Consider the following 22,683-nt stretch of genomic DNA (forward strand, 5'->3'; position numbering starts at 1 on the left):
TCTTTTCCAATGAGTCAACTCTTCTCATGGGGTGGCCAAAGTACTGGAGTTTCAGCTTTAGCATCATTCCTTCCAAAGAAATCCCAGGGCTGATCTCCTTCAGAATGGACTGGTTGGATCTCCTTGCAGTCCAAGGGACTCCCAAGAGTCTTCTCCAACACCACAGTTCAAAAGCATCAATTCTAAAAAAAAAAAAAAAAAAAAAAAGCATCAATTCTTTGGTGCTTAGCTTCCTTCACAGTCCAACTCTCACATCCATACATGACCACTGGAAAAACCATAGCCTTGACTAGACGGACCTTTGTTGGCAAAGTAATGTCTCTGCTTTTGAATATGCTGTCTAGGTTGGTCATAACTTTCCTTCCAAGGAGTAAGCGTCTTTTAATTTCATGGCTGCAGTCACCATCTGCAATGATTTTGGAGCCCCAAAAAATAAAGTCTGACACTGTTTCCACTGTTTCCCCATCTATTTGCCATGAAGTGATGGGACCAGATGCCATGATCTTCGTTTTCTGAATGTTGAGCTTTAAGCCAACTTTTTCAACTTTTTCGATTTTCCCTTAATATTGTCCAAATAGCACTTACGCCAGCACCGCCAGTCACTGAGGTGCAAGGTTCCAAACAACTGTAACAATAATTATTCCCTGGTGGGAGCTGTAGAGAGCCTCCCGAGTATTTAGGGCAAACACATCGCCCTTGGAAGATGACTAAGCAACTGTTTTTCTTCTTCCTGCAAAATGTTTCCAATATCTCAGCCTGGAAAGCAAGAATGATTTTAACAACTAAGAAACATTTAGGACAAGCTGAGTCCCTAACCAAGAGTCTCAGGAAACGAATGAAACACAGCCCATTTGCAATGTTTCCTCTCCCTTTGCTTGTAATAGAAACCATTGTGTGCCAGTTCATGGAATTTTCTCTCCTTCAGATTGAGAATTGCAGTAACATGCTTCTGATGAATATTTTTCTGTGGTTCTAAACTTTCATTCTGTCAATTCCTTAGCTAGGGAAAGTCCTGAAATGAGAACAGCTATTTTTTTTTAATTAAAGAAATTTTGATTGCTAATACAATTTTTTAAAGTTACTTCCCATTTATAATTATTATAAAAATTGGCACTATTTTACATGTAGTACAGCTATATACTTCATTTTTTTAATTAAAAATTTAAAATTTTTATACAATCTTTAATGGCTACTTTCTCATTTACGGTTATTTCAAAATATTGGCAATATTCCCCACGTAGGACAGCTAAGTTTTTAAGTCTTAATTCTATTCCTACTCTTGACAGACAGGATGATGTACCCTGAAGCACTAAATTTTATTTTCCTTGAACATTCATCTTGGAGCACAAAAGGCTCTACCTGAACACGCAGCCCACAGATTAGTCTACCCATTAGAAACTATTCTGTTGGATAGACATTTTAATTATGCAAATTTTATGATGCATGTGAAATAATACATACAGTATTATTACAATAATATATACAATTATATATCATGCGTGTATGTGTATATTTATTGAATAAAATGAATAATGAATATACTATCCAACCTTAGAACGAGAACATTACCAACACCATAAGCTATTTGAATATTCTTTCCTAAGTCTCACCCCACCTCCTTATAACCACAATCTGTAATTGTGTTCTCTCGCTTTTAAAGTTTTTAAAATAATATACATATAGGACTTCTTTGGAGATCCAGTGAGTTTCTGCTGTTGCTCATATTTGAAACTGTGATTGACTTTTGAATATAACAATTTGTAAACCTCACTAAGCATATATTTCTTTCCAATAATTATACCTTTTACTTCTTTTTCTGTACTTTCCTATGCTAGCTAGGATGCTAGTAAAATGAGGAAATGCGTTTTACTTATCAGTCTCTGATTGTAAAAGGATATTTCTAAATTGCATAATTAAAACTAGTGTGTTATACTTTTATAATTCCTTTACCTGATAGTCTCCTCCTTTTCCTAGTTTGCTGTGTGTATGCGAAACATCATGGTGATTAAGTTTGATCAGATTTTTTTTTTTTAGAGAGATTGAGAAAATTTTTTCTCTACTTGCTAATGTGTTGAATTGCACTTTTAGATTTCTTTTTTAAAATATTGATTTGGCTGCCCCAGGTCTTAGTTGTAGCCCTTGGGGTTGTCAGTCTTCACTGAGACACACCAGATCTTTAGTTGTGGCATCTGGGATCTAGTTCCCTGACCAGGGATCAAACCCGCCCCTGCATTGGGAGTGTGGGAGCCACTAACCACCAGGAAGTCTCACACTTTTAGATTTGTTACTTTATCCTTGCACTCCTCATGTAACTGCAACTTGATTGTGGTGTATCATATTGTTTAAGAATAATGCTCTGTATATGTAGCTCATGGGGCTTCCCTGCTGGCTCAGACGGTAAAGAGTCTGCCTGCAATGTGGGAGACTTGGGTTCGATTCCTGGGTCCAGAAGATCCCCTGGAGAAGGAAATGGCAACCCACTCCAGATTCTTGCCTGGGAAATCCCATGGACGGAGGAGCCTGGCGGGCTACAGTCCACGGGATCACAAAGAGTCGTACACCACTGAGCGACTTCACTTTCTTCTTCATTATGTAGCACATATTTCGTTTTGATGTTTTACTCTCTTCTTGAAAAAGGTTGACTTACATTTTTCTTTCACACTATTCTAGCCTGTTTTTGTTTCAAGGTTACAATGGTCTATAAGATTGTGTTGAGGAATGTTTTTCTATTTTCTTGGAAGAGTCTGTTCAGTTGAACCTGCCTGAAAAATCATCCGAGCCTGCTTCTTCCTTTCTGTCTCCACTGTTGTGAAACCAACAGACAGGCTGCTGCTGCTGCTAAGTCACTTCAGTCGTGTCCGACTCTGTGTGACCCCACAGATGGCAGCCCACCAGGCTCCCCCGTCCCTGAGATTCTCCAGGCAAGAACACTGGAGTGGGTTGCCATTGCCTTCTCCAATGCATGAAAGTGAAAAGTAAAGTGAAGTCGCTCAGTCGTGTCCGACTCTTAGCGACCCCATGGACTGCAGCCCACCAGGCTTCTCCATCCATGGGATTTTCCAGGCAAAAGTACTGGAGTGGGGTGCCATTGCCTTCTCCAACAGACAGGCAATCAGAGCTAACTAACACCTTGCTGTGTGCTTATTTCTTCCACTTTTCTGTGCTTTCTTTCTGGATGATTTTTTCTTATTCTGTTTTCTCCTCCTCACCAATTAGGAGTTAAAAACACAACTTTTAACCCTTATCATAAAATTTTATTGGGCCTAAAGTTTAAAAGTTAAAAATTTATCATAAAGTCCCTCCTGAGTACAAGGACCCTGGGGATATGTTAACTTTATTTTTCTCAACTTACCTAATATTGTCCATTATTTCATATGTTAATTGAACCAAATTAGACATTGTTTACTACTATTGTGTTACCTTTAAAAACAAAAAAGACTCATTAAACTTGATTTGGTGTTAATTCTTTTCTAAAGTTCTGGGACACTACTTTATAAAGGCAGATGAGACCCATCTAGCAAGCCAAATGTAAAGTTTAAAGATTAAACTTATGAGGGTTTCCCAGTGGCGCTGTGGTAAAGAATCTGCTTGCCGATGCAGGACACACATTAGGTTCAAACTTCCTAACCCAAGTTTGATCCTTGGGTTGGGAAGTCCCCCTGGAGGAAGAAATGGCAATCTACTCCAGTACTCTTGTCTGGAAAATTCCATGGACAGAGGAGCCTGGTGGGCTACAGTCCATGGGGTTACCAAGAGTCAGACACTACTGAGTGACTGAGCGCGCGCGCACACACACACACACACACACACGCGCGCACACACACACACACACACACACACAGTGTAGACTCAAAAAGAACAAATGACAACTTCTAGTCTGTGCTGGAAGATAATCAAAGCCATAAATAGTGTGTGTCAAGTGTTAGTTGTGTGTTTCAACTTTCACATGAGGTGTTAAGTGAGCATGAGTAGTAGACGTTGACTTCCAACTAAATTCAGACAGAAATGTCCTATATATTAGCTCCAAGACAAAAACTTAAAATACTTATCCAAGTGCTGAATAAAACACATAAAATCTGTTATATCCATAAAGTTTATTTTAAAAAACTGTTAAAAACTGACCATACAGGAATATTTATTAATATACTTAAAAAGTTTGTTCCCCATGTTGAAGGAAAATACATTAGCAACATCTTCTAGACACCGTCTTTATAAAAGTAAAACTTCTAGATGCTGAAATGTACCACAATAGATTCTATAGTTTATACTTTTAATCACAGGATTGGAAATCATTCTTGCTACTCCCCCGATCCCCCTGAATGTGGCAGTTATTTTACTTAAATTAATGACATTCAATCATGTTATACTACCACAGGTCCTTAAATAGAGTACACACTGCATATTTACTAACAGAGCAAAGTCTTCTCTATCTGTTGTCACATCATTATTTTAGTTAAGCATTTGATTCTAAGTACAAATAGAAATACTACATCCCATGATTGTAAACATTCACCAAGAGCTTCCAGAGTACAATGAGTAATAGAGGTGGCCCAAGGGTCAGTCCAATGTTCCTCACTCACATTTGGATACTGCTGAGATTAAGAAATATGTTTTGAAGGCAAATTATCACAGGCCTTACTTGTATTTCTGTAAGAAAGTAGTTCTGGATGTATATATATAATATATGTTTTTAGTTGAAAACACCTGAAAGTCATTCTAAGGACTCTATGAAGCACCATTTTCACTTAGCTGAAATACACTGGGTTAAATTCAGCAGTACATGTATGTTTGTTAATGTCAGGGGTTAAAAATAATGGTGGGTCTCAAGTTCCCTTTTGTGGATGTATCTGGAGTATGGATACTGAGTTCCATCGATGCTAACAGGAACCACTCAAGCGCATCAAGGGTGGTAAGTCCCCCAGGGCCACATGCGACCTGTAAGTCTGAGGCACGACCATTACTTCCGTCCATGGATGCTGTACAGGCAGAGTTAAGGCTGTATTCGGCTAGAAAGAGTCCAACACCCTCTTTAGTAGTCCCCTACACCGCTCATGTACACCTTTCAAAATGTCATAGGGTGCAGGTGAAAAGTCCCCAAACACTTTTTAAAATACTATTCTCTGTACAATTTGTCATCAGTATATTTACATAGGGGAGTGCTCACACTTAAAAACATTTTTAAAGAACACAACTGTGTTTTTTTTTTAAAACTCTTATCACAGTTTCCCCAGGATCATCCTTAGCCTCATTTCCTGACTTCTGGCCAACTTCACATTTGTCAGACGGTTCACTGCGGTCCTCGGGCAATTCTGACGTTGCTCTGCAGGAGGATATGCGTTAAAATGTATTCACTGCCACCCACTCTGGGACAGGCCTGGCTGCAGAGAAAATGGTGTTCCTGGTGCTGAAGGGTAACTAGGAAACCCATCCGGCTGAGCTGGGTAGCTTTCCAGAGCTGACGCTGAGTGGACCTGACAGAAAGAAGAACACACAGGTGAGCAGAGTGCCAAATTCCATCAGGCCTGTGCTTGCTTTTGCCAGTCCCACTTTTTTCTTTAAAAAAAAAAAAAAATGCTGGGCAAGGGAAGTCTGTTCAGTCTCCTGAAATTTTTAAGAAACATTCAGACTTCTTCAGAGGTAGAGGTAGAGGTGCATAGAAATGCCTGTAAAGTGTTTAACATTCTTTAAAAAAAGAACAGGTTTTCTGGAGAAAATTTGCCTCAGTGGTCCATTACTTTAGCTTTAACTAAAGAAGACAAGCTAAAATTTAACTGTTACATCTAAAGATTCTGTATGTAAAAATCTCCAGACTGAGATTTAAAAGTCTCTAAGCAGAAAAAACACACAGATGAATGAATATATTCTACCACCTTTGTTACTCTCCTGAAGGAAAACAAGGATAATCTGTAGATCTGGGGGAGGGAAGTAATCATCAGATCTCCAGACATTCTGCTAAGAGCCATTCTGGGCCAGTGCTGGAGTTCCCCTATCTGCATTGCAAGGCTATCACTACAGAAGCTATGTTATACCTGTTACCATCCTTATTTGCTCCAGGCAGGGCTGCTCACCTGCTGTAACAATGCTGACTGTGTAGCTGCATTATGCTGCAATTCCTGCAGGGATGACTGTGAGGGATTCTGGGAAAATCCCGGGATGCCTGGGAGGGACAAGAGGCCTGGAAAAACTGAACTACCTGCAGCTTGAAGTCCAGAGGATAAGCTGAAACAAAGAGAACGGGTCAACATGCAAGACAGACATAAAAGCTATTGCTTCTACATCTGTCAAATACTATCTTAAGATGTTAAAAAAAATCCTAGAAATTCTCTATTGTAAGAAACTATAAATAGGTTTTACATAACTTTTACGCACTGACGTAAAAAAAGTCTATTATTCTGAATTCAGTGAGTTTATGTTTTGCTGTTTTGTCAACATAAATCACCAAATGCAAATCTTAAGTTATCTGAAAGAAAGTGAAAGTGAAGTTACTCAGTAGTGTTCGACTCTTTGTGACCCATGTACTGTACTGGGCCAGGCTCCTCTGTCCATGGGATTCTCCAGGCAAAAATACTGGAGGAGGTTGCCATTTCCTTCTCCAGGGGATCTGCCTGACCCTGGGATCGAACCTGGGTCTTCCGCATTACACTCTTTACCATCTGAGCCACCAGGGAATCCCTGCTGATTATCTGAGCAGGCATTGATAGTTTATACATTTATCTCAAAAAGAAACATGTTAAGATAAACATTTTAAGCCCTTTTAAGTGTCGGCCCAGAAAAAGATAATTTTGGGCCAACAATTCGCTTCTGACTCATTTTAACTTCAAGATCATGCACGATCAGTCGTGTGAAGAACCATCTCCCCTCTCTCCAGACCATGCACGTACCCGGCCTGCGCAACCAGAGCCGAGTTGAAATTGGAACTAAAGGCAGAGGCGAAGCCCGGGAGGACGGGCGCTGGAGACGGGGCAGTGGCGGCACCGGTGGCAGGCGGCTGCAGGCCAGGGAAGGCGGGCAGCGCGGGGGCCCCAGGGGCGCTGGAGACGGAGAAGCCGGGGTAGGAGGGTGCCGAGGCCGGCAGTGGGCCCTGTGCCACGGAGAAGAGTGAGGGCACGGCAGCTGGCAGGCTGAGGGGGAAGGCCGCGGCCGCAGAGGCAGGTGTTGGGGCCGAGAGTCCGGGTAGCGCAGGTGCTGCGGAGCCCGGGCCGGGGTGCGGAGGCGCCGCAGAGGTGGAGGCGGGGGCGGCAGGCGCGGAGACCGGGAGGTTGAGGGCTGGGGTGGCAGCCAGGGGGAAGCTGCTGGTCAGGGACGTGAATGGAGGCAGGGCAGTGAAGACTGGGGTGATGGGTGTGGAGGAGCCGTGCGGGGCCAGGGGCAGGGCGGGCAGGGCGCTCGAGCCCGTCAGGGGTGCGCTCAGCCCCGGGAGGCCCGGCAGCGCGGGGTTAAGGCAGGACGGCAGGCTGATGGGCACCGAGGCCGCGGGGTACGCCCGGCCCAGGGCACTGGAAAGGCCCAGCGCGCCCGCAGCGGCGGTGGGGGCCGGGCCCTTGAAGGCCGAGGGCGTGGGGCTGGTGGGCTCCGTCTTGACCACCACGGGCAGGGTGGTGACAGCAGGGGTCGCGGGGCCGTGCGGGTGGGCGGCCGAGGAGCCGCAGCCCGCCGCGGCCGGCCCCGAGGAGGCTGAGGAGGGGGCTGCGGGTGTGGGCAGGGCGGGCGGCGTGGAGGCCGCCGCGCTGGCCACGGGCGAGGGCAGCCCGGGGAACAGCGCCAGGCCCGGTGTGGGCACCTGCGGTGGCCCGTAGCCCTTGTTAGGGGCTGAGCCCGGGGGGTCGGCGCCCTGGTTGGCCAGGGAGGAGAGCGAGGCCAGCCCGCTGGTCACCGCAGAGGGCAGGGCAGAGGAGCTGATGAGGCTGGTATCACTGGACGTCAGGAGGCCTTTCAGGGCAGATAGGAGGGGGCTGTTCACACCCAGGGGACAGGCGACACCAGGAGTCGAGCCCCCAGCGATGACGGAGGGTGTCGGGTTGGACACGCCTTGGGACACCGGCGTCAGGGTCAAGGGGAGCCCTGCGAAAACCGACGACAGCGAAGCGGAGTTGAGGTTGTTGGTGGCGGCAGCGGTAGAGGTGGCGGGGAAGGGGAGGCTGGTGAACGTTTCACTGGAAGCCGGGGTGGCCCGAGGCGCAGCCGTGGCCTGAGGGGCCGGGGCTGGGAGGGCGGGAGGACCCGGCAGGGGAACGAGGCCAGAAAACACAGAAGGAACGGGCGTGGCCGTGGTGCTGTGGACAGATGTCACTGCGGCGGCCGGCAGCGAAGGCGTCCTGATCACCGTGGGATTCGGCGTCATGGGCTGAGGCGGGTGAATGGCGGAGACCTGCCCCGGGAACACAGGAAGGACGGTATTCGCCAAGTTCATCCCTGGGAGGCTTGCGGTGGCCGAGGCTGATGGATGAGTTCCTGCCTTAACCGGGGAAGCGGTAGGAACCGGAGTTGCAGCGGGTGTCGAGGGATTGGAGCCATGCGGGGGAAAGAGTTGACTGGCTGGGGTGGAGAATGCTGCGTTGGGAGAGGAGAGGCAAGAGGTTATCATTACGGCTGAGAGTTCAAATGTTAACTCAAAAGAAAATGGATAAAAGTTTATGTAATATTTAACAGATGTCAAAAAAAAAAACCAATGACAGGTTTAAGAGGCTACTGCAGTGTACACATTGCTGGATTCCATTTTCACCAGGCAGCCTCGGTTAGATCCTGCAGAGTTCTGGACTCTGATCAGCAGCCTTCCCGTTCACAGTGAGGAAGCCTTGACAAGTGAGCAAATAAAACTTTCCTTTCATAGCTTCCCAATTTTAAAAAAATTCAAAGAATTTATTTTGTGATTAGTGTTGGTGTACTCATTCTCTCAGGCTACTTGTCTAGAGTAGTATTACAAGTCATTTCCTCTCTGAAGAGCTGTCAGGACATTATCCCCTCTAGAGGCACACAAGGTCATCAAGTATACTCAGGCCATCTCTGCAGTATTCTTGGTTGCCACTGTGGGAGTTGATTACCAAAATCTCTACAGATTTTCCCCCAAGTACTTTCTCATACTGACTCCTCTTAACCTCTAACTTTACTTAGTTTGTCCTAGGCTTTAGGGGCAAAAGCCATATCAAGTTCATCTTTAGTCTTCACACCTAGCCCAGCGCCTGGCATTTACATGTTTAGTAAGTGTTTGCTGCACTGGATACCTCATGATTACTTCAGCTACAGTTCTCAAACCCACCCAAAGACTTATTCTCAAAACTTCTACAGTACTTCCATTCTGATAAACTCTACAAATAATACAAGCATTTTGGGAATGTCTGGGATTCCCTCCTGAATCAATTAATGAAAACCTTAGCTTCTGATCTTGTTGGTGCCAAATGGAATGCAAGACTTAGGTAGGTAATATCATAATGACAACTACCGTCCATGCTATATTCACACTGAAGTCTGTTTCAGTTGTAAATAGAGAATGTTCCCTTTGGAGTGATAATCAAGTGAAAGACCTTTTCATGGACTAAGACTTCACTTTTTAAGTCCACGCATAATAAAGACTCTGGACATAAGGAAGCTGACATGGGACATAAAGTGATGCACTGTGTTAATCACAGATGGAGAAGGGACCATAGGAAAAGAATGGAGGAAGCCCACATCCACATAATACATTTGTACTAAGTGATGGCCAAAGGGTGCTGCATTGGGCTGAACAAATTTTACAGCTGTTTTAGACAATCAATATGGGAGGAGAACTGACAAATAGTAAAACATAAATATATAAACATTAAACTCAAAAGATCTGCGAGTAAGTGAAGTCGCTCAGTTGTGTCCGACTCTTTGGGACCCCATGGACTGTAGCCTACCAGGCTTCTCCGTCCATGGGATTTTCCAGGCAAGGGTACTGGAGTGGGTTGCCATTTCCTTCTACACAAAAGATCTGTAGTTCATACCATATTCATATCATGAGCCGTAATCTAGTTTCAAGAAAATCACTATCATTTTAAATTGAGAGTACATATGAAAATAGGTTTGTAGCTCTGTATTCCATTTGTTTTATAAGAACTAGAAGCACAAGGAATATATACCTAGTTTCGTGTTTGTAAATATGTACGAAAAAATGATTTAGGTTAACATTGGTTAACATCTGGTGGGGAAAACATTAGAGAATTCTCTGTCTTATTTAACTTCATGCTGAGGACCATGTAGTTAATGACAGATGGCAAGGGAAAGCCAAGCTTCCCACAGTGTTCTTTATAGCAACCTCTGCTGGAGAGCTTTACATATAATGACACAAAAGCCACGCACTATTAAGCACAGTGCCTGCAGTCAAAGTGGAACAAAACAAAAACAACCCCCCCCACCCCCAAAACCATACCATGGGAAATACCAGTTTCCTTTTGTGGGAAATACCACAAAACACGATGTGTTAGATCCTGTGCTAAGTACTTTACACCCATCATTTCATTTGTCCTCATATAACCCTGACAGACACTGATACCCCCATTTTATAGATGGGCAATCCCAGGCTTAGTGTGATTAAGTCATTTGTTAAAAGATCATGCAGCTATTGAGTGGTGTTCAAAGGACAAAGTTTCAGTTATGCAAGATGAGTGAGTTCTAGAAATTAGCTGTACAACACCATGCCTCCAGTTAACAATACTATACTGTATACTTAAAAATTGGTTACAAGGGTAGATCTCAATAAGAGATCTTACCACAGTGATATCAATAATGATGATGATAAAAAGGTCATGCAGCTATGAAGTGACAGAACCAAGACTTCAGCAAGGTCTGTCATACTTGTGTTCTTAAGCACTATACTTGTTTTGTTTCTTAATATGGTTCAAAAAGGAAAAGCAATCTTAAGCATGCTAACATAACACAGCAAAGGAAAAGCAAAGTATGCTCTTCCAACAAAGGTGCTGATGATACTTAATCTGTTTATTCTCTTCAAAAACAGATCTATTAACAAAGCTGAGCATAAAGGCTGAAGTTTCCTTAATCTCCCTTTGCTAGAAGCTAAATCAGCTGCTCAAGGTTACAAAACCAGGTGGTACCAGAGCCAGGATCAAATACTATTATGTCCTGACATCTCACTTAGGGTCTTTTCCTCCCTGCTATGCTACTGCCTTAGAAATTACCAGCTAAAAAGCAGTGTTTCCACACATTCTCGGGGAATGGAATTCTCCCACCAAGATTCCTACCTGTGCACTGTGATGCTCAGATTCATGTGCTACTCTGCTATGTAAGAACTGGTCCCAGGTTTTGCCTCACAGCAGACAGCATCTCTTTCCTGAGCACACATGTCCTCCACTGCGGGGAGGGGAAAACGTCACAGAGCCGCTGCCACGTGGAGGCCTCGCCTCACTGACTGCGCTTCCTGCTCTGCTGCCCCTTCTTCAACTCTTTCTTCTTTCCTTACGTTAAATTACACTACTCTGAATACTTATTGAAATAATTAAGTCTAAAAGATCTATTTGACACAGCATTTGTCAAAAAAGGGTTTTTATCAAAAGGAAATGTTGTTCATATATTTAAGAAAATGAGGCTTTGAATATCATATGATGTGAAGTGAATGCAGATATAATGCCACATAGCACTGAGACGGCTTCAAAGTTTTACAAACAGCAAGAGACATATAGTTATTTTTAAATCCAGTTAATATGGATTTAAAAGCTTTCTTAGATGATTCTGTAAGATAGACATTTTATAGATTATATTTTATATATTGCATGTGATGTCTTTAAAATGTACTACCATTAAAATTTCATTTTTTAAAATGTATCACTCTTAAAGTCACTTTTAGCAAGCATTGATTAATTAAATTTTTTAACCAGGAACTTTCCCTAAAGCATAAAGATTTCAAATACACTCAAACTCAAATTGATCTCAGTGAAAAACAGAGCAGGCAGCCAGGACAGACATCAAATTTGGTGCTTACCTTGATTCTGTGTAGGTTTTGACTGACTGGAGAGGTCTTCATTCTCTATGAGAAATAAATAAATAAATAAAAGTTGATTTCCAGCTTTAATCAAATTATTCACCATCATAATAATCAGAGACTGGGGTAAAAGAAAAAAAATCCAGAATATGTTATGTATACTATGTTAGGAAAAACAATATATGCCTATTAAAAAAAAAGGAAATAAACGAAAATCATAGTAGTAACTATAGGAAGACTGCAAGGATTATGAGCAATTGTCCCCACCACTTCTCCATATCGGGCTTTAAGCAAACACTGTTGTTTTATAGATTCATTTAAGAAGGCTTTTAGGAAAGATGGTGGAAGGCCTGGTGTGCCTCCAGGAGGGAGTGCAGTAGGAGTGCAGGCAGGAGCCGCTGTCACCAGCTAAGCTGACAAGCACTGCGGGCACCGTGCCTACAATGCAGGCGAGACCTGGAAGGGGGAGGCGGACGCTGAGGGCAGAATCCACTGCCGCCCGAGGGGCCAATCTCACAAGGTGGGTGCGTCACCAAGCAAACAGAGAGAAAGTGGCTTTGTCCACTGCTGTACTCAGTTCTAGAAAAGGCCCCGTGCTAGGAGATGTCAGGGGGAACTGCCCAAGCTGAGGCTGACTTGAAGCCCATGAGACCAATAGCCTAAAGCACACCCTCTCCAGCCCCATGGGAAAGGACCCATCTTACCAAGCCATTAGTCAGAGATATAGTGGCAAACAAATGACCTCTCATGGCTTGTCAGTAACTGCCCAGGAAAGAATCAGTGTGACAGGCGTAAAGTGCAAAAAGGGAACCCACAAGCCCTGACATAGAGAGCAAAAAAGATCAAGCTTGTTTAAGGGACTTGAGTACAAATAAACTTAGACAGTGTCTATCCAGAGATTTAATGAAAGAAAAAGAACTTTAAAATCCTGTAATACAAATGAAGAATATATACACACATAATATTGTAAGAAAACGAGCAGAGAAGCTGAAGACTTCAGATATAAAAATCTACTCCAAGTTAATAAATGCAAAGAATGGTGACGATCAGAAATAACACTACTGAAAGCTAAATTACATAGTTGAAATTAAAAGTTCCATTTAAAATGGCAAAAAAAAATTTTTTTAAGTACTGAATACTAGCTAAGAGACTTAGAACAAATACACTGAAAAATAAGAGTACTAGAAGGAGAAAAAAAGAGATAAAATATCATTAATTAAAGGAATATAAAGACAAAATTTTCCAAAGCTTTAAAGACTTGAGTTTTCACATCTAAGGGGCTTACAGAGTTCTAGAAAGGATTAACCATAAGATCCACACCTAAATATCCTGGTGAAATATCTGAACTCTAAGACTAAAGACATTTGTGAAATCTAAAGATAAGGAATGTCTTCTTTGTAAGTTTATAGAAAGAGACTAAGGGCCTAATAAAATTAGTTAGAATTGGGTTTCTCATCTATAATCCTACAGCTCTACCCTTTTTGAAAAAGCTAATTAGAGAAATTTTCTACTAGAAGAAAATTAGAGTGAGTATATGAGGACAGGGCTTCAAAGAGAAGTCACAAAGTTAGGAAGCCATGAGTTCAGAGGCACAGAAGGAAAAATGTATTCCATCAAGAGACACAAATTGATGATCAAGGAGAGGCAGTAGGGAAGTCATCGGTGGGATGCAGGACAGCTGTTTTTACTTTCTGTACACTGACAACCACTAAGAATATGAAGATGATCACTAGTGATATTTAAAGATAGAAATTCTAAGTTTGAGTAGGAGCAAGGAAGGAAAAGTTTTTTAAAAATTTTAAAGCAATTTGAATGAATTCAAGTAAACAAAAATAAGAAAAATGAAAAACTTGGATAAAAGAATAATAATGAGCATAAAAATAAAATGGAAGGACTAAGAACAAATATGCAATTTTTATGAATATCTGAAACCCCTATTAAGTCTCTTCCCCACTGGTTTACAAAAATCAGATTCTAATATATATCATAATATTAAAAATAAAGATACAGGCAAAAGACTTCTGAAAAATGAAAACATAAAAGAACTGTGGACCCAATAAGGGTCAATTCCCAATAAGGCTGGGGTGGGTGGGGTGGGGAGGGCAGGCAGCTTACTTATACTCAGTAAAGAATAAGTCAGCTGACATTTTATACCCAGAAGAGACTTTCAAAGAAAAAACTAAAATTGGAAATCAGTAACAAGCACCTACAAATGGAATATCCATTTATAATTGTAACAAAAAAATTCCTCTAAAATTCCTAGATACAAACCTAAGGCAAAAAACCTATATGAAGAAAACTACAAAATCTTCTTGAAAGAAGCAGAAATTAACACATTGTAAATCAGCTATAACTCAAATAAACCTCTCCCACGCCAAAAAACACTTATTGCAAGCAATAACATAAGGCCTGAAAAAACACTACCACTTGCCATGATTTAAAGACACACATATATATATATAATTAAATGGTAAAATTTAATATCATAAAAAAGTCATCTCTCCAAATTACTATATAACTATAAATACATAAATTCAACTCTTTTCTAATTGCATAAGGTGATCTTAAAAGTTCACATGGAAGAATCAATTTCCAAAAGTGGGTAAGAAAGATAACGAAAATACAGTGAGAGAAAGCTAGCTTTATCAGATGTCAGAATACACTGTAAATCTGCTAATTAAATCAATATGGTATCATCGCAACATAAAGTAACTAGATTGGAACAGAATAAAGAGCCCAGAATTAGAGCCATGTGTGTAAATGAAAACTTAAGATAAACGTATTATTTCAAAGCAGCAGGGAAAACAGATTAGTTAATAAAGAGTGCTGGCATGGACGGACCGACTACTGTCTGGAAAAAAAAATTAAGATAACCCTCTACTTCACCCCACATGAAAATGAATTCCAGATGGAGTAGGAATCTTAAAAGACCCAGACTACCTGGCCTAACTACTTAGGGTTAAGAATACCTGAGCTAAGGTAACACGGTTCCAGCTCTTCTTTCACAACCTCTGTCTGTCTGTCTGTCTACACAAAAATGTAAAACCCTAAGGTTAAAACATACTGTGAATAAGGGCAAGAAATAAAATGACAGATTTTAGAAAAAAGATTTTGCAACTTTAATCAGAGTACTCAGTGGCAAACACCAAAGCCATTCTGACTTTGGAAAAATGAATTTATTAAACATTAGTAAGTAACTCTGAATCTTGGGGAAGGGCAAAAGTAAATTAAGACAGAACTTAATTTCAGTTCTAGCCCTACCCTACACACATACAGAAATAAATGGCAAGTAAATGAAAAGCTATACACTTAAAAACAATCATTACAACAGTAATTAGAGAATATAGATGTTGCTGCACTACTGGGTTGGGGAAGGGTTTCCTAAACAAGACAAAATTCAGGAGAGTCAAATCAAATAGCTGAATGAAATAAACTTTTGTAAAAGACAGATAAAAGAAGGCATCAGCTGAATCAGTGTATCAGATTGGCCAAAAGTAAAACAAAAAACCTGTTATCATTCCATTTCAAAAGGGTGTGAGAAATGGTATGCTCATATACCCTCACTGGCTGGTATAAACAGGTGCAGTCTTTTGGGGGAACAATTTGACAAGATAGAAAAAAACATTTACACTTCATATCCTGAGTGCCCAATGGGCCCAAAGGAAAGGCTGGCCTGGAAAGCGTGTGGGCAGGCTCAGCGCTTCTGAGCACCTTCTAACAAGCCTTTCCTCCCCACGGCAGACACAAGGTGCCCTAACAGCGACACTCGCCAGGTCAGTGATGCTCTTCCACTGCCTGTCAGCATCCTACTCAGGAGAAATGGTTCCTGTTTCTACGGCCTGGTCATGTTCACACTTACCTCAACATAATAAAGGCCATATGCTACAAACCTATAGCTAACCTCATACTCCATGGTGAAAAGCTGAAACCATTTCCTCTAAGATCAGGAACAAGATGAGGATGTCCACTCTCTCCACTTTTATTCAATATAGTTTTGGAAGTCCTAGCCATGGCAATCAGAGAAGAAAAAGAAGTAAAGGGAATCCCAGTTGGAAAAGAAGTTGTTAAACTGTCAATGATTGCAGATGACATGATACTTACTATACACAGAAGACCCTACATAGATGCTGATCCTAAAGATGCTACCAGAAGATGACCAGAATTCATCAGTGGATTTGGTAAAGCTGCAGGCTACAAAATTAACACACAGAAATCTGTTGCATGTGGACCACTCTAGTGGAGCCTAGATGTCACACACTCGGCTCCATCAGCAGGCTTGGGGGCTGTGCTCCCTGTTAGGACAACACCACACCACACATCTGTCCCCCTGAATGTAAGGTGAGAAAGTTATTGCCTTTTAACACCCCATAACAACCTGATTTTACCTGCTGCTACTGGATTAGGAGTATATGGAGGTGGCGGGGGCACTCCTGGAGCTATGACGTTGGCTAACGGTACCAGACCTGCATTGTTATAAGCACCTAAAATAAAAATATAATAGAAAAAAAAATGTACAATTTAGCATCATTCCGAGTTCAAGCTGTATTGACACAGCCACCTACTTTATTTCTAAAACTGTGTCATCTAGTACAGTTGCGTTTTACATGGAGGCTTGGGTGAAGAGTGAGATCGAATGAGACAAGCAGAGACTTCTCTTTCCCAGTGCAGGCTCACTCCAGGCCTAACTCACTGAAGGGCACGGTGGGCAGAACCTGCCAGACATGTATGATTTGCCTTTTATGTCAAGCACACACACTTGGCCCTTTCAAGTTAAATGCACTAATGATGTCTTCGAATACCAACTATCAAAAAAGGGATTCAAGATGATTTACCCATAAGCAAAAGCTTATATAAATAATTAACAATGAAAAAAAAATCTATAATTAATTTATCAAAAGGAAAATATCCTAAATGAGATATTAATCCTCTTAGTCCTCTGCACTGTTGTAGACCAACACCCTAGAGTAACCAACTGTGGGCAAAGGAAAGCTCAGCACAGCATATTTCATGAGTGCTCCAGATTTCCAGAGTATATATACCAACCTTTACTTTCAACTTAATAAATAAAGAGCAAAAAGGAAAAAAAGTGAACTCTGAAAGAGCTCCTTACTTGGTGCAATAGTTGCGTGTGGTCGGCATGGAGGTATCGGGTAAGGAACAGGTTTATGTGGATTGTATGTTGAAGGAGGCTAGAATGAGAGGGGAAAGTACAGCAGTTAGCAGAATATCAAGGAAGCCGTCTCCTGGCAAAACAAAATACAACTTGTCTTTCAAAACACTTAGGTCTAAGAGGACAAAAATGCCCCAGCATATCAAATGCCACTGCACTAACAAATAGCACAAAGGAGGGAAATTTCTTTGCTTAATAAATGTGGCTCCTATTAAAGTCCAAAGAGAGATCCTGCCAAAGACTGCTGCTGCTGTTGCTGTCGTTCAGTCGCTCAGTCACGTGCGACTCGTTGCGACCCCATGGACTGCGACCCGCCAGGCTTCCCTGTCCTTCACCATCTCCTGGAGTTTGCTCAAACTCAACTCCATTTGGTCTGGTGTAGAGGTGTTAATTTTTTATTTCAGTTGCAGATCATCTCCAACAAAAGGCCAACCTCATCCTGAACAGCAAATTCTTCTCTGACCCAGTTTAGGTTAATCCAAGGATTCCTGTCTCCTCCCATGGAACACAAAAAACCCACCAAGTTTTGGAGTCTCAGCTGCTCAAGGACTTCCCACATCCTCCTGGAAAGTCATCTTGTTCGTAACCCCTTTTCTCTTTTTGAAAGAAACAAGCACTGTTTCCTTTGGCATTTGGCATTCTGGCAACTCTAGTAGAATGCAGACTGGAATTATGAATTCAGTAGCTTAGTCTTTTTACGTTTTGAATCCACAAATCTTCCATTTTAGAGTGTACAGGACAAAGGTATGAAAGAACATTCAAAGAGCTGGTCTCCAGAGGACCCGAGGTAAGCAAAGCTAGGCCACATGCTGCAACTGTAACTACAGAGATGCAGAGGATAAGGGAGCACACACACCCCCTCGAGGGGGCTGGCACCCACATCTTGGAGCAGACGGGATGCCCTGGAGTGAGGAACCCAGACTCTCTCCAGCACTCTTAATGGCAGCCCTGGATAATGTGCTGGTTCTGTGCAAGGACTATGATCTGTGACTATTTTACTGTAAACAACAGCCACCCAAGTTCCTGTCAGGTGGGCAGCCAGGACTGCAAGGCGGCTGTGTGTTGGCCTCTCATAGTACAATCCTTCAACTCACGAGGTTGTCTTCTCCTGCTCAGTTTATATTCCAATCACTTCCTTGAAAATACGATCTACCTCCTGGCTCCATTCCCACTTCACTAACACTAATCCAGCCATCATACCTCAACCTTCAGCTCAGTTCAGTTCAGTTCAGTTGCTCAGTAGTGTTCGACTCTTTGTGACCCCATGAATCGCAGCACACCAGGCCATCCTATCCATCACCAATTCCCGGAGTTCACTCAAACTCATGTCTATCAAGTTGGTGATGCCATCCAGCCATCTCATCCTCTGTCGTCCCCTTCTCCGCCTGCCCCCAATCCCTCCCGGCATCAAGGTCTTTTCCAATGAGTCAACTCTTCGCATGAGGTGGCCAAAGTACTGGAGTTTCAACTTTAGCATCAGTCCTTCCAATGATCACCCAGGACTGGTCTCCTTTAGGATGGACTGGTTGGACCTCCTTGCAGCCCAAGGGACTCTCAAGAGTCTTCTCCAACACCACAGTTCAAAAGCATCAATTCTTCGGTGCTCAGCTTTCTTCACAGTCCAACTCTCACATCCATACATGACTACTGGAAAAACCATAGCCTTGACTAGACAGACTTTTATTGGCAAAGTAACGTCTCTGCTTTTCAATATGCTATCTAGGTTGGTCATAACTTTCCTTCCAAGGAGGAAGTGTCTTTTAATTTTATGGCTGCAATCACCATCTGCAGTGATTTTGGAGCCCCAAAAAATAAAGCCTGACACTGTTTCCCCATCTATTTGCCATGAAGTGATGGGACCGGATGCCATGATCTTCGTTTTCTGAATGTTGAACTTTAAGCCAACTTTTTCACTCTCCTCTTTCACTTTCATCAAGAGGCTTTTTAGTTCCTCTTCACTTTCTGCCATAAGGGTGGTGTCATCTGCATATCTGAGGTTATTGATATTTCTCCCGGCAATTTTGATTCTAGCTTGTGCTTCTTCCAGCCCAGCGTTTCTCATGATGTACTCTGCATATAAGTTAAATAAGCAGGGTGACAATATACAGCCTTGACGTACTCCTTTTCCTATTTGGAACCAGTCTGTTGTTCCATGTCCAGTTCTGTTGCTTCCTAACCTGCATATAGGTTTCTCAAGAGGCAGGTCAGGTGGTCTGGTATTCCCATCTCTTTCACCTCCACTAGCTTTCTTCCTAGTGATGCTTTCTAAGGCCCACTTGACTTCACATTCCAGGATGTCTGGCTCTAGGTGAGTGATCACACCATAGTGATTATCTGGGTCATGAAGATCTTTTTTGTACCGTTCTTCTGTGTATTCTTGCCACCTCTTCTTAATATCTTCTGCTTCTGTTAGGTCCCTACCATTTCTGTCCTTTATCAAGCCCATCTTTGCATGAAATTTTCCCTTGGTATCTCTAGTTTTCTTGAAGAGATCTCCAGTCTTTCCCATTCTGTTGTTTTCCTCTATTTCTTTGCATTGATCGCTGAGGAAGGCTTTCTTATCTCTCTTTGCTATTCTTTGGAACTCTGCATTCAGATGCTTATATCTTTCCTTTTCTCCTTTGCTTTTCGCTTCTCTTCTTTTCACAGCTATTTGTAAGGCCTCCTCAGACAGCCATTTTGCTTTTTTGCATTTCTTTTCCATGGGGATGGTCTTGATCCCTGTCTCCTGTACAATGTCATGAACCTCCGTCCATAGTTCATCAGGCACTCTATCAGATCTAGGCCCTTAAATCTATTTCTCACTTCCACTGTATAATCATAAGGGATTTGATTTAGGTCACACCTGAATGGTCTAGGGTTTTCCCTACTTACTTCAATTTAAGTCTGAATTTGGCAATAAGGAGTTCATGATCTGAGCCACAGTCAGCTCCTGGTCTTGTTTTTGCTGACTGTATAGAGCTTCTCCATCTTTAGCTGCAAAGAATATAATCAATCTGACTTTGGTGTTGACCATCTGGTGATGTCCATGCATAGAGTCTTCTCTTCTGTTGTTGGAAGAGGGTGTTTGCTATGACCAGTGCATTCTCTTGGCAAAACTCTATTAGCCTTTGTCCTGCTTCAATCTGTATTTCAAGGCCAAATTTGCCTGTTACTCCAGGTGTTTCTTGACTTCCTACTTTTGCATTCCAGTCCCCTATAATGAAAAGGACATCTCATTTGGGTGTTCTAAAAGGTCTTGTAGGTCAACCTTAGTTAAAGTGAACTCTCCACGTCTCCAAGCGAACTGCTGAATATGGCTGCAAAAAAAAAAAAACACTAATAGCAGTTCAACTGGTCTACCTTTCAAATATGCCATTAATCCTCAAAGGGGCCTTTAACACTGCTAACCAATTGCAGTGTATTTCCCTAGGAACCCATTCACTTTCCTCGAGTTTCTACTGCACTTTAGACTGCCCAACAAAAAATGAAATTTATGCTTTGAATAGACAGAAAACGAGATATAAGCATCAAGACTTGTTCTGTCACTTCTTTTCTAAACATACTGGTTTGGATGGTCCAAGAATCCGTGCGGCTATTCCTTTGCCTTCATTGGAACAGTCCTCACCATCTTTCTTCAAAGGGGTTCCCTATTTCAAAAAAAAGAAAAAGAAGGAAAGATAACTGAGATTAAAAACAAAACAAAACCCATACAAACCCGAAAGCAAAAATAAAACAAATCCAGACCCTTGCTGTGCTACCCTGAAGAAAGGACATAACTTGGCAGGAGTGTAAGGATGGAGCACAGCCCCAGTCCTGCTCTGGCTCATGATCCTGATGCAGCCCTCATAACATGTACAGAGGTTCAAGGAAACACACAATACACATGGGGAGACAGAGGAGGAGAAGTATGTTCTAATTTTTTCATTGCACAGTAGGAGCAGCCAGAGAGAGCTCCAGTGCTACAGTGTCTGATGCTCAAAGAATCAAAAACAGTACTTATATTACAGTTGAAAATAAGTAATAAGAAATGGTGTTCTCAGTAACTATTAAGTGTGATCGCTTATACTGACCTCACGCGAGACTGCTCTAATTAACAGACGAAAATAAGCTGATACCCTATTACAATGTGTCCCCCAATAGTTTGTGTTCTAAGCGGTACACACTAGTTTGGAGCTAGTTTCCAAGGTGGCTCCCAGTGATCCTCAGCTCCTACGTGTCCCTGTGCAGCCCCCTACATGAACAGGACTGACCCATGTAACAAACAGGATGTTCCAGAACTGAGGGCATTTGACTCCCAAGACTGAGCCATAACAGACAACATGGCCTCTGCCGGCCGTCTCCAGGACTACCTGCTCTGATGGAAGTCAGCTGCCGTGTTTAGAGGTATTTGAGCAGCACTAGGGAAATGTCCTTATGCCAAGGAACAAAGACCCCCCACCCGCCTGCCAACCTCAACACTAATTTGCTAGGTTCGTGACTCACCTTGGAAGCTCAGGCTCATGCTCCAATCAAGTGATCAGATGACTGCAGCCTCATGAGAAACCCTGAGCCAGAACCAAACAAACTAAGCTATTCCTAGATTTCTGGTCCAGAGAAACTGCATGAGACACTAAATGTTTATTGTTTCAATCCACTAAGTTTTAAGGCTATTTGTCACATTGCCATTAAAAATACACCATTCTTTGAAAAAATTATTTCATAAAGAAATCTGAGGAACACTGGGTGACATAAAAATAAGTGTCTTTCTTGTGGGACTTCTCAGAGACTTTATTATGCAATGTGATTCTCCAAAAAGGAGACACTGCATGCAGGATTTCCCAAACACACAAGTGTGAAACTGTTTGAAGAATACTGAGAATCTGAGAAATAGTCCTTTATTACATGTAAATCAGTGCTTCTAAAATACTTGCCAAAACAAGTCAAAACCAAATCACTCTCTTTTCTGTCTAGCTTGTTGTTCTGTATATTTTACAGAAATATTTTAATATAGCTTATGTATGAGCTTTCTTTCAGTGGTAAATCTATGAATTATGTTGCTGACATAGTAAAATTCCTTTACTTTGTAGAAGCATCAACAACTGGCATTTTCTTTAAATACCATAACTGTGCTCAATTTTATACAAAGAAGTTGCACATGGAGCCACACAAGTGTGCTTACTGGGAAAATTCCATTGATGCGACTAGGTTTTCCTTTGGGATATGGATTTCCTGGGATTGTTCCACAAGAAGATATCATCGCATGAGGAGCTTTGCAGCCCCCTTTGAAAGCCTGTAACATAACAAAGAGGAGGATTGTTAAAAAAAAAATAAACTCACAAAATTTAGCATTCAGGATATTGGGAAGCCCTGCTAAATAAGATGGATTAAGGAAGAGCATCACATTCAATCTGTTCATACATCAGTCAGCACTTCCACTGGTGACCATGACTAAAATTAGTAAGTAAAATCACTTCACTTAAATGCAATTATTTAAATGGTAACCGAATGTTTTTATCGTTGCAACTAGTAGACTCCTACCCAAAGATCTCTTCACGATGGATTCTATAAATTGTGTGCAAGGACTAAATACGACTGGGCT

The 22,683-nt window shown here is 42.0% G+C and overlaps 1 protein-coding gene across 3 annotated transcripts in view; it reads right to left on the reverse strand.

The window, feature by feature from the left end:
* Window positions 1–4,075: 4,075 nt before the first annotated feature.
* The window catches only part of PROSER1 (proline and serine rich 1), a 30,356-nt gene continuing 11,748 nt past the window's right edge, over window positions 4,076–22,683 (reverse strand). For 2 of the 3 annotated variants that reach the window (XM_044926738.2, XM_045162562.1), the window contains 8 exons: window positions 22,264–22,374; window positions 20,669–20,752; window positions 17,064–17,142; window positions 16,339–16,434; window positions 11,954–11,998; window positions 6,882–8,550; window positions 6,069–6,219; window positions 4,076–5,471 (listed from right to left, as the gene is read on the reverse strand). In XM_044926738.2, the coding sequence (XP_044782673.2) occupies window positions 5,349–5,471; window positions 6,069–6,219; window positions 6,882–8,550; window positions 11,954–11,998; window positions 16,339–16,434; window positions 17,064–17,142; window positions 20,669–20,752; window positions 22,264–22,374 (2,358 nt within the window). In that variant the 3' untranslated portion in view covers window positions 4,076–5,348. The remainder of the gene's footprint in view (window positions 5,472–6,068; window positions 6,220–6,881; window positions 8,551–11,953; window positions 11,999–16,338; window positions 16,435–17,063; window positions 17,143–20,668; window positions 20,753–22,263; window positions 22,375–22,683) is intronic. The other variant, XM_044926737.2, reaches the window with a different exon arrangement.

Source organism: Bubalus bubalis, chromosome 13 (genome assembly GCF_019923935.1).
Source record: "Bubalus bubalis isolate 160015118507 breed Murrah chromosome 13, NDDB_SH_1, whole genome shotgun sequence".
NCBI classification, from domain to species: domain Eukaryota; kingdom Metazoa; phylum Chordata; class Mammalia; order Artiodactyla; family Bovidae; genus Bubalus; species Bubalus bubalis.